The sequence below is a fragment of the Zonotrichia leucophrys genome, chromosome 9, assembly GCF_028769735.1.
Source record: "Zonotrichia leucophrys gambelii isolate GWCS_2022_RI chromosome 9, RI_Zleu_2.0, whole genome shotgun sequence".
In the NCBI taxonomy this organism is placed as follows: domain Eukaryota; kingdom Metazoa; phylum Chordata; class Aves; order Passeriformes; family Passerellidae; genus Zonotrichia; species Zonotrichia leucophrys.
Genome location: NC_088179.1, coordinates 7986182 through 7998356, shown reverse-complemented (window position 1 = coordinate 7998356; position 12175 = coordinate 7986182). Strand labels below are relative to the sequence as shown.

Here is a 12175-nt window from a genome sequence, read left to right as displayed (position 1 = left end):
TTCAGATGCTGGCCATATTTTCCTCTTCAATTCTTTCACTTTCTCCAGCACTGCCCTGTTGTAAACTTTATTTCCCATCCTTCAAAGCCTTAGTTCTGTGTCTGGCTTCCTGCTCAAATCTCCATTCTGCATGCTGAAGTGTCATGTTCAGGTCCCTGCTTGATGGGCTTCGGTGTTCACTGAATGTGATTTGACATCAACTTGTCTGGAAAATATTGCACTTATATTTTTCAAAAAAAGAAACCAGGAGATATTTCTATAATAATTTCAGTAAGAGTCTGCCTGTAGGTAATGAGGGACTTTGAAAATCTCAAGTGAAGCAGAAGTTTGTGCATTTGATGTTTTGCTTAGGAGATCACAGAAAAAAAAAATGAGTGTAAGATATATAAATTTAACATTTTTCATAACAAGTATAAACAGTGAAAGGGGAAAAAAGTCCCACTCCTGTTTAATTGCAATACTGAGCTTTCAGGCTCATTTAGAGCTGGAAAATACTGTTAGCTCATCAGATAAAGAGATCAGAGTTTGACTTATCAGCTATTTTTTTTGCCTTCATAATGAACATAGAGAAGTAAAATTCTGCTTGGTCTCAACTGTCCTGAACTTGAATGGGAGTTGCACAGCATCTGGGATGTGCAACTCTGATGTCTCTGTGTAGGCTTTGTTGTTTTTTTTTTTCCCTTAACTAAAAATATGTGGACTTTGTCTTTTTAGGCCCTCCGTCTGCTCCCCAGCACCTGATTTCCAATGTCAATGAGACCTCAGTGAACCTGGAGTGGAGTCCCCCCCAGAACAAGGGTGGCCGGGAGGACATCTCCTACAATGTGGTGTGCAAGCGCTGCGGGGCGGGCGAGCCGAGCCGCTGCCGCTCCTGTGGCAGTGGGGTGCACTTCAGCCCCCAGCAGAACGGCCTGAAAACCACCAAAGTCTCCATCACTGACCTCCTGGCACACACCAACTACACCTTTGAAGTCTGGGCAGTGAATGGAGTGTCCAAGCAAAACCCCAGCCAGGACCAGGCTGTGTCGGTCACTGTGACAACTAACCAAGCAGGTAGGAACATAAACAGCAATGCCCTTCCTGTCTCTGCTGCCTGTTTTTTAGGAAAGCTGTGATTTCCATTACATTTAGCACTAGCAAATGAATGAGAGGAGCCCTAAGATGTGTAACTGGGTCAAGCCCTTATTTTCTGGTGATTTATATGGATACTTTAAATGCTTCAGAGGCAGGGAGAGAGGAGGCTTTGGGTGCTGTGTCTGTGCTGCAGCACGCGGGCAGGATGCTGGGAGGCATTCTGCAGAACAACAAAGCTGCCCTGATCCCCCCTGGCCCCCAAACAGCTCTGCTGTCACACCCTGTACAGGGACACAAGGATGTCCTTGGTGTCTGCAGAGGGCAAAATACATGCCTGGGGAGCACAGGGTTGTGCTCCTGCCCTCCTTGAAAAAGGGCTGTGTAAGATTCAATGAGCGGAACGAGTGGGCGCCCGCTCGCCTGCCTGCTCCCTCTCCTCTCCTGGAAAGTCAATTAGATTCTGTCCCCTTGTTAAATAAATACCTCCTTAACCTGCTGCTGACAATGTTTCGATTGATCAGAGCTGGCATTGCTGTAGAAATCCTATATGAGCTTTCAACTTCATGCTGACTGATTTTTGCCTTTCATTCATCTGGGAGAGCGAAATACTATTTCTGTGTCTACGAGATTATTTCAGATACCCTGGGCAGCTCTGCTTTTTTAGTACCCCATGCTTGACCTAGTAAGGGCAAAGGCTGCAGCAGCAGATTGCTGTTTTGTTTTGATGCTAATTTGTTTGATCTTTTTCTTTAATTCCGTGAAAACATTTCTTAGTTTGCAGCCAGCTCTGGTTTAACGCACAGGGTTCCAGTTGAATTTTTAATTTAATGCACAAAATTATATACATTTGAATATGACACTCTTCTAAATGCAAATGAGATCTCCAGACTGTCAGACTGGCTACAAGACCGTCAAACCTGTTATCTGATGGCTCAGAGTGCTGATTGCCTTCAGGTCCCACAGATGTTGCAGGCATTCAGCACCTCGGAGCGTAGCTCACAGGGTATCATTTATTACGGGGCTTACGGTGTATGAGACAGTATTGATATTGCATATTTTGATAGGACCAGACCATATAAATATTTTGAATTCTGTTTCCTAGTAGGTGTGTGTGAAAAATAGGTAGGCATAGTCTGAATGTGCAGATTTTAGCTGTAGTCCAGGGCATGTCAGTATTACCAGTGAGAGATACATTCAATTTTGCAGTGACAGTTACAAGCGAAATTGTCAAGTCCGTGCTGAAGCGCCTTTGAAAATCTGGTCCAGTGTTTTTTGTTCTTCATATACAGTTGACAGCATCCCTTTTAAATTATGATTCAAAAATTCAAACCACCACTTTGCCTAGTGAAAAGAAGACTAATAGAGAGCAGGGGCTATTAGGGAGTCTTGGGAGAAAGCCGTGGGAGAGTGCTGTCATACGCTCTACGAAAAGAGAAGGTTGAGAACAGCAGCAGGGACAGTGTTTTTGTGCTGTGAATGCCTAGCAAAGAGAGTATTTCTGACTGATTTTGGCATGTGTAAGGATTAGTGGATGCATATATGCATGAATAAGTGAGCGGGATCCATCTACCGTGTGAAAATTCTACCATCTTATGCTTTTATATGCAAACCAAAATCTGATTGAATATGCAAATAAGAATTGATTTTGTTTATTATCCATGAGTAGTATTCTTCCCATCAGGAAATTTGTATTTTTGCCAACGTTTCCAATTTTGAGACATGCCCAGTTTATCAAATGCGTCAGAGGGACAGAGAAAATTATACTGGTATAAATGAAAATTAACTCCAAGGTGCACTGTTCTCCTGTTCTTCATACAACTTTGTGGTTTCTGCTGCATAGAAGATCTAAGTAGAAATGTGTGGCCTAAACCTACAGATCCCAGCTGAGATAAATAGCCTTCCATATGCAAATTGTCCCATTGATTTTGGTGAAACTGCTCGCTTGAGTAAAGGTTTGTAAAGTTAGACCCTTGGGTTTTACAAGTACTCATCTGTTTAATCATTGTAAATGTGTGTCTGGGGTGCATTAAAATCCTTGTGCCACTAATTTTCTTTCACTATATTTCATTATAAAGAAATCATGTCATGATGGTGCGCTGCCACAGGCTTGGTTTTCATCTTGCACCTTTCTTACACTAATGTAAAGCTGCCTCGGTTTCTTTAAGGCAATTCTAAATTCAGATTAGAGCCAAGCTCCTCCCTTAATAGCATTTCCAATAAAATGCTCTTTTACTAATAAAAATGAAGCCACCAATACAAAAAATTTTTAAATTTCTTCATTGGTTGTGCTCTCTATGCTTGTGCTTGATAGGAAAAAATAATGTTGTCAGTATGGGGAGTTTTTAATAATTCTTTACATATGAGCAGTGCTTTTGAGTTGCCTTCTGGAGAATTTGCTAGAAGTTTTTGCAAGAGGTGCTTCTCTGAGTTAAATTCAGTAAAAATGTTGAGTATGCAAGAGACCAGGGAATTCTTCCTTATAGCAACTTCACCTTTCAAATTTTCTTCAGTATAATGTGAAGAAAATAGGCAGGAATTTTCCAAGCAGTTTTTGATCAGTGAGGATCAGGAATCTGAGTGTCTGTGTATTTCCTTGCTGTGGTGCCAGCCCCTGTGGAAGGTGTGCATTTGGAGACAGGCAGAAAGCAATGAGAAATCACTTGTGGTATATTTGGCACAAAATTGATGGAATGCATTGCAGTGACATAAAAGGTGCAGTTGAAAAGCACAGGTGGGTTTTTGTTTGCTTTTGTCGTTTTACTCCTGAGGTAATGAAATGAGGCAGTTTGCTTTCCACTCTTCATTTAGAAACTCTCTTTTCAGTTTCCAATACTATAGAAAAGTGTTTAAATGAGAATAAAATTTGCCATTCACTGTAGGATCAAAAATAGTTTGAAAAAGTGTTTTTCTGCTTCTTTGGAAAAGGTATTGGTTATTATAGCTTGCTTATTTTTTCCAAAAAAAAAGCTAAATTTCAGGCTTTGAAGCAAGTAAAAATTTCTATCTCCTCTGAAGTTAAATATTTCAGTGTTGTGACTTTTTAAGAATTTTGGATTAATTCAGCTCATTGTTCTGCATGTTTAGTATAATTTTTTTTTTTCTTTTGAGTTGGGAACCATTACTCTTTTCCCCTGTGAGATTAAAAAAATAGAAAAAGCAAGGATGGAACGCTGAGTGGCTGAAACTTGAAGCAAATGTCTTCAGCACAATGAGTACTGCAAATGCTAGTATTGGGGGTCTCACCACTGACAGTAGTGGCTTTTGGGCTTTCAGTTTTCAATGAAACGAAATCAGCACTCTGCCCATCTTTAAAAATTTGTGAAATTATTTGTGGAAGAGATGCAGGCCAGCAATTCTCATGTGATGCTGCTAGGAGAAGCTAATTTCAATAAGGAACTCTCAGACTGTTGACTGAGTAGCTCAGAAATCTCTGGGCTTCTTGGTTTTTGTTTTTTTTTTTTTTTTTGCTAAGGTTAATGCTGCGAAGCTGTTCAAAATTAAAAGAAAAGCTCTCAATAAAGAGATCTTGTTCACAGCATGCAGGAAGCTTGTGTGGTTTTCTTTTGAAGATGCCTTAACAGTTGATATTTTTATTAAGGATTAGAGAGCTGAGCTGTTTGTGTCTCCAGCCTGAGAGGCAGGTTCCCTGCTCAGTCCCTCTGGGGGCAGTGCCACAGGGACAAGGTTTTTGCATGGGTGCTGAAGGCATTCCCTAGGCAGGGGAGTGATGTGAGGGGCAGAGCCTACACTGGCTTAAATGAGATTTAAAATCCAAACTTATTTTCCTGCTTGCTTGGCTCCCTTTGTTCTGTTTGCATTTTGTGAGGGATGGGTGTCCTGCTCTCTCCTTTGCTTGTAGGAGTTGAAGCAGTTGATATTTCTGAATAAACAAACTGCCTGGTGATTTGTTACCTTGTTAGGTTACCTTGGGCTCTGTGTTTCCTTAAGTGGATCAGCAGAGCTGGATGGATGCAGGATGTGCCAATTAGGATGAAAATACAGTGTATATAAATAAACTCACTTCTTCTCCCCTTGCATCACCCTGGATGTTTTCAAGCTGCCTGTGCTCAGGATCAAGAAATGATCTTTCTGGAGAATATCTCTGTCCTGGTTTTGCTGCTGCTGTTGTCAGTGCTCTGCCCAGCCCCTGTGTGTGTGCATGCAGTCTTTCCAGGCAGGAGCTAAAATGGGTCACAGTGCCACCAGGATTTCAGCACCCCCAAAAAGATCCATGGGAATTGGGTATTCTTTTGGGACAGGCTGCACTCGTGGTGAGCCCAGAATACTGACTTTCAGGGCAGGGAAGGGAAATGTCAGCTGTTACTCAGTTTTATTTAGCCTTTAGGTTTGTTTGTTGTTTATGTTCTTAATTCCTTTTAAGGGAAAAAAAAAGGAAAAAATTAAAAGGAAAAAAGGAAAAATTAAAAGGAAAAAACCCCCAAACCTGAAAGATCCCAGTCCTTTGAGGATGATGGTATTTTAAGTCAGAAATGGCAGGGGTAAGGAGGAAGGAATTGGGAGTTATGACTCATAAGTTCTACTGGACTTTTTGGTTGGGGAATATATATTCCCATTTTACATTTTGGTGGGTCTGCTTTGAAAGCCCACGTTTCCTTTCAAATGCTGATTAGCATTCCTCACGTGTTGTACAGAGCAGCACAGAAAATGCATATAAGGTCTTACATTATGCCAGTGTGGTTTAGCCTGTGCTGAGCTACATTTGCAGTCAGTAAAAATTCATGGACATACATTGCCCTTGGTCAGTGTGCACTCCTCGTGTCAAAAAAATAATAGTTGCTCAGGCAGATCAAAAGCAATGCATGCCAAAGCCAGGAAAGCTAAGGATTTTAGTATTTTCTTTTCAATGCGCTATTTTCCTGGGTATTTATAACTTACCTATAAAGAATTGCTCTGTAGTGAAACATCAAAAGACATTGTTAAGTAGATTTCAGTCACAGAGCTTTCTTTAGGTGACTGCATGAACACCCTTAAACTACTGCTGGAAAATAAAGTTAACTGTTACTCTGAAGGCTGATCAATCCATCTGATTCTCTAAGCTCCCTTATGTTCTTTGAGTATAATCCTGGTTTCAATACAAGTGATAGTAAATAATTTTTGTTTGCTGAGAGTGAACATAACATTTTTTTGATTTTATATGTGGTGATATTTATGTGCATATTAAGAATCTTATCGATAGGGAGGTGCTGAAGTAAGTTAATTTTGATTTTAAAAATTGCAAGGTCTGTAGTCTTCAGACTGCTAGTTTTATGCTCAGCTCTTGCAAAAAATGTTCCTTTTTTAATGCAGTCCTGGTGAAGAGCTGTTTATTGTTGTGTTGAAACATAATTTTTGAAGGGCTGTATAACCCCAAGGAAGACTTCATCTTCAAATTGCTGGCAAAGGAGCCCTGTGTATGTGAAGACAGAATTCATCATGCACTCGTGTCACGGTTTCACAGACCTTATGAAATAGTGTAAGCTGGCAAAATCAGTCATTTTCTGTGCTGGCATCCCCGTTCCCTGGTGCCTGTGGGGCTGTGGGGATGTTCATGTGCATCAGCTCTCCAGCCCGGCCCTGCTGAGTTCCTGGGGGCGATGTGGGGACGGGGCTGTGCTGTGGGGTTTGTGGAGGGCAGGATTGAGGTGCTGGGCCAGGCTGTTCCTCAGGAGTCTCTGCACCTCTGGAAGGGTGTTGAGGTGACATCCAGCTTGATGGCCCACGGGGAGAGGTGCAGGAGGGTGAGTGAGTCTGTGTCACTGCCCAACAGAGGAGCGAGGAGTGCTCCAGATGTGGGCACAGCTGGTCTGCCTGTAGCCTTCACAGGCATCCAAGAGTCAATTTAGTTCTTTATTTTTATTCTAAGTACTTGCTACCAGCACAGTCCCACCCTTTCCAGTTACTTGTTCCCTGCAGCCAAAGGATACAAATAGCCTGTTCCAGTGGTCCTTTTTCAGGCACACAAACCCGTGAGGAAACTCATGCACGTAGCTGGGTGTGTATAAACAGTCACAGCACCCTGGCCACCCAGTTCCCAACAAACCTGATTTAAAATAATCTCTTGGCAAACATCTGGATGTGTGCCAGCTGTCCAGAGCATGGGAAGTGTGTGTGATACTACTGGCTGCATTCTTTTTTTCTGTACAATGTCAGGGTAATGGGAAAAGGGAGCTGCAAAGGGGTGCTCTTACTTTGCTTTAAGGTGTTTGTACTAAGGATGATAGACCAGCAAATTATTCCCCAAATGGAACTATGTCAAGCCTGAATTCAGTAGGAAAGAAAATAAAAAGTAAGCATGGACTTGGAAAAGGGATGATCCATAAGCATGACATTCTGAGTGATTTCTTACAGCATCTTGCAGAATTCCAGGGTAATTATATGCAACTTTCTCATTTCAAATCTAGATCAGAGGGGTTTCTAAGGCTTCATGTTTTTCTGCTAGATATGAGCAGCAATCCCCCCTGCAGATTGTTCAAGCAGGAGGGCTGGGACAAGCTGCCTGCTGTTGTTGGGTTTTATGTGTCCTGGTCAGTGAGGTGACCTGCCAGCACGTGCAGGACAGCCTTCGCTTCACCTGCCTTTTCTTCCTCTGCTTTGGCTTTCAAAGGGATTTGTGTTTTGGCTTTGGGCATCTGAAGATTTACATTGAATGAGTTACTGCAAAGACTCCTGCAGCAAACCCAATGGTGTATTTTGGGAAACCACAGATCTTTCAAATATTAATGCAGTGGGAGATCCAGAAAGAAAAGTGATCCTTGTGCTAGAAATTTGGGAATTGTGTGGAACTTAACAGTGGGGGAAATACTTTTCAATGGGCAAATTTCAGCACTGAGCATGAGATTTCTCAGGGACTTGAAGTTGTCATGTGTTGACTGCTTCAGGTTTCTTATGCTGCACGTTTAATTACGTGTGTAAGTTTAAGTGTCTGAGTAAGGAGCTTCTCCAAGCTGGCAGATGCAAGTGGGAGTTTCTTCTTAACAACTCTGTGTTCTTGCAGAGACTTTAACTGATGGTCTGTAATAAATGTGTAGTTGTAGGCATACGTGCTCCCGTCTTAAAAACAAAACTGGGAAAACTATTGTTGAGAAGGATTAAATTATTATTTTAAGGTAACTGCAGCATTCCACAAAGAAATAATAATTAAAATAACAACTGCCTGCTTTCTGGCAAAGCTGTCTGCACCACCCATTTCCATGAATTTGTATTCAAGGTGGGGGATACAAGTCTTGGTCGGAAGGAAAAAAAAAAGTGCTTTATAAAGATCCTTAGTAAATAACCAGCTTCAGGGTTCAGTGAACAGCTTAGACGAGCTGCATGTCAGATGCAGCAAGATGTAATTGCAGCATTTAAATAAAACTTTAGTCACATTTTTTAAAGGATCTCATGGTTTGCTATAGAAAATGGAAGTTAGTTACATGCCCTCCTAGGGAAAGAGATGCTTAATTTCAGCATTGGGTAGTGTTGATCATATTTAAGTCATAGAAATTTACTTCAAAGAGGAATAAAATTCTGGTCTCAGTGATGTTGGTACAGATGAATAGTTACCAAACTGACAGAGATGGAGATGTGGTCCTGCAGCTTTTATTTGCCCTGGACTATTTAACTGTGCTCACTTTCCCTGGCAGCAAACTGACATTTCCCATTCATGGAGCTTGACGATCGATGTGAGCGCTTCCCTTAAATAACTGGCACAGAAATATTTTTATATGGAAGCAGAATTTGCCCAAGAATATTTGTGGCTGCTAAATGTTTAGATGGGCTTCTAAATTCTCTAGTTGTTTTTGCAGCTGACTAAATAAATTGGAAAGCAGCCAGAGAGACAGCAGAGTCCAGTCTGTAGTTCAGCCACAATAAAAGGCCTCGGAGAACTTTATCAAAGCTTCCATTAACCCCCTGCTGATGTCCTCAAACAGGATTTTTTTGAGAGAGTAGAAACACAAAAGCTAGGCTGCACAACTGCCCCTGTGTGTCCATTCACAGTTTTTAAATCCACACAGTTACTAATTAAAATGCCATGCAGAGTAGCACAAATAAACATCACTAGTCCCCGAAGCCCAAAAGTTTCTGCATTGGCTCATAGTTGGGAGGGCAGGATGCTGAACTGACCCCAAAGGGTGGGTGAAGCAGCCATTCTGGTTCAGATGTTCTGTCCTTGTGAAATGTGTGTCAAGTCCATCCATATGCATGAAATCCCACTCCCAGAATGCCATCCCAAGGCAGCCAGTTATATTTTATTTATGTGTTGCATAGCGCTGTGCTAAACCGTGAGGGCTAAATAGAGCTGTGGCATGCCTGCTGGCTCCCTATAATCATGTTTGCCAGCTTCTGGTGGACATCAAAATGCTGAGCACACGAGTGAATACTGCTTCTTTCATTGAGAAATGTCACTTCAGATTTAGCCCCACGTGTGAACTGGTGTGCAGGCAGCGCTTTATTATCGTGGCAGGGCTCCAGTGGGCTTCCCCTCCCCAACAAAGTGGGAGCCTCTCTCTGCATCCACTTGAAGGATTTCATGGCATCTCCTTAGATTAAGGTAATCTGTCTTCATTACTAAATTCAAGAACCAGAGCCCCAGAACTTGGAGTGCACTCTGAGAATGGATTCAGGGTCCCTGAAAACTGTGTTTTGGAAACTGCTGATAACAAAAGTTGACCGTGGTTTTGTATTTACTATTTTAAATGCAGTCAAAAGAGGTGTAGGAAGCTCAAGCATTTGTACTGTATTCCTGCGGTCATTTGTATTTCAGACCATCCCTTATGGAAAAATCCTACTGTTAATTTGAAAGGAAATGATAGCTTTTGTCTCAGCCTTCTGAACTGTTCCTGCAGAGTTTATTAGGACTTTTATCCCTGCTATCGAATTCTATCACCTAGTCTTAAAAAGACAATTGACTGATGCTGATTTTTTTATTAAATTCTTCTACTGCTCCATAAAATATCTTTGGTTTTGTCTGTATTAAAATCCATTCAAAGTATCCATGGATTATTACAGTCAGAAAAACCCTTAAGCTGTAATGTGCTTTGGATATAAATGCCTTCCAATTCCACAGATTACCAAAGGCTAAAAGGAAAGCACTGAAATTTTTAATTAGCTTTTTATTATTTTTAATTTTCTATGTTGCCGTTAAGTGGTCTTATCGAGAGATAATAGAACAAGACAGTTTTGACTGAGCAAAATAGGAAAGTATAGTGGGCTGGAAGAGGTGTCTGGTATATGAATTGAGTTTTGTGTGCTGTCCCATTTATTTTAGCAAACAAATAAAGGCATGATCTGGAGACAGCCCGCTACAAGGGCTCCCTGGGAAGATTGTGCTTGTCTCGGTAACAGACTGCGTTCTTTAAATCTGTCCTCTGAATCAGCCCCAATTTATCTTCCCAGCATAAAAGGGAATGCAGATGGAGTAGCCACAGCCTCCCTTATAGTTTATCAGGATATTGTGCATGCACATAAATAAGGCAGAAAGTGACTGGAATGTGTAAGTGGCTGGGTGTTAAATGCTGTGTTTTCCAAGCTCACTGGGCGCTCGGGGATGGAGCAGCCAAGGGAGCCCTGGAGGAGCTGCAGGGGTTTGTGGCTCTCCAGAAAGGGGGTGCAGGCCCAGTGGTGCCTTGGAAAGAGGTCAGTCACTGTCATCCTGGCTGCTGGAATATGGGACTGGAAATGAAGGTCCAAACTCAGGATACTGAGTCTGACTGCTGCACAAGTTATTGTTTTCATGGGCTTTTATTTGCCCAGACTGTAGCTCAGTATTCTTCCAGGACATAAATCTGGCTGGTCTTTGTACAGGTCAACATCCTCATAACCTCACAAGGTTAATATTTTTTCAAATCTTTATTTATTTATTTTTTTGTATTGAAATTTTTCAGACTTTGTAATTGCACTCACATTGCACAGGAAACCAATTATTCTTTGGAGTGTTTTACACTGAGGCAACCACCTTTAATATTTAATTGCTGATTCCACTTGGGGTTTTTCCAATTGACACAATTTTAAAACAAATAACGCACTGGTTTTCAGTATCCAGCATAAAACCAAAATAATGAAACCCCTTTATAAGTTTAATTATGTGCCACCTATGATGTAATTGGCTACTGACATCATGAACTAAGATTTTAATTTTAAGGTTTATGTGTTTCAGGAAGCTTAGGACTCTTCCCCAGTTTGTACCTCATCACTTTTTTTTTTTTAATGAATGGCAAACATAGGTAATTTTGCTTTTTGTAGCAACACTGTGTGCAGAGTTTTTTCTCTCTCATTGGGTCTATTAATGATTTTTAATTTCCTGAACAAATCTGCCCGTTGTGGGTGAAGGAAAGGGGGTTTAATTCAGTTCCAGTGAAAGGACCTGGTGGGAGAGCTCCAAGTGTGAGTTAAGTGTGCTGTAGTCTGATTCTCTGTGGTACTTTCCAACAGCACAGAGTATCTTTGTTCCCTGGAGAAGAGACACTTTGGTGGGGGAGTATATCAGAGTGTTTTGCAGCATCCTGCAAGAATGAGGATCTCAAGTGCTGTCAGAGCAGTGTTCTTCACAAAGTGCTGCTAACCTGAGCCCAGAAAACCCAAACCTTGATTCAATCACAAGCGTTTCTCCACAGCACAGATATGGTATCATGTCAAATCCATCTAACCTTTGTACAGAAGGTACTTCACTGGAGTTCCAGCTGAATGCTCTGAATATCAACTATAATTAAAATGTATAGCTTGTTCAACTGAAATGTAAATACATAAATGCAAACCTTCTGCACCAGCCTCCTCTGTGTGATGGAGCTGAAATTAAATATGGCTGATGTTCCTTACCTTTGGTGGCTTTGGAACAATTTATGCACTCAAGTTGTAAGATTTGAATTGTGATTCTTGTTGAGTGAATCCTGGGTTGGGGTTCTGTTGGGTGCTGCAGGCTCAGGAGGGCATGGCTCAGGCCCAGCCTGCAGTGGCTGTTGGAGCTGTGGATCACAGTGGGAGTAAAATGTTTATAATTTTATTACTTTTTCTTCCCCCAAGAATCTTGCCATTTCTGACTTTAGATGATTGATCCAAGAAACCCAAATGGCAAAGTCTAAGTCTCTGCTATTACTGCAGCACTTCAGAAACCAGGATGAGGCAA

General features: G+C 41.5%; 1 protein-coding gene across 1 annotated transcript in view; it reads left to right on the top strand.

The window, feature by feature from the left end:
- The window catches only part of EPHA4 (EPH receptor A4), a 104627-nt gene that overhangs the window by 55404 nt on the left and 37048 nt on the right, over positions 1–12175 (top strand). Inside the window, exon 5 of the mRNA XM_064721609.1 lies at positions 715–1053. Within this exon, the coding sequence (XP_064577679.1) occupies positions 715–1053 (339 nt within the window). The remainder of the gene's footprint in view (positions 1–714; positions 1054–12175) is intronic.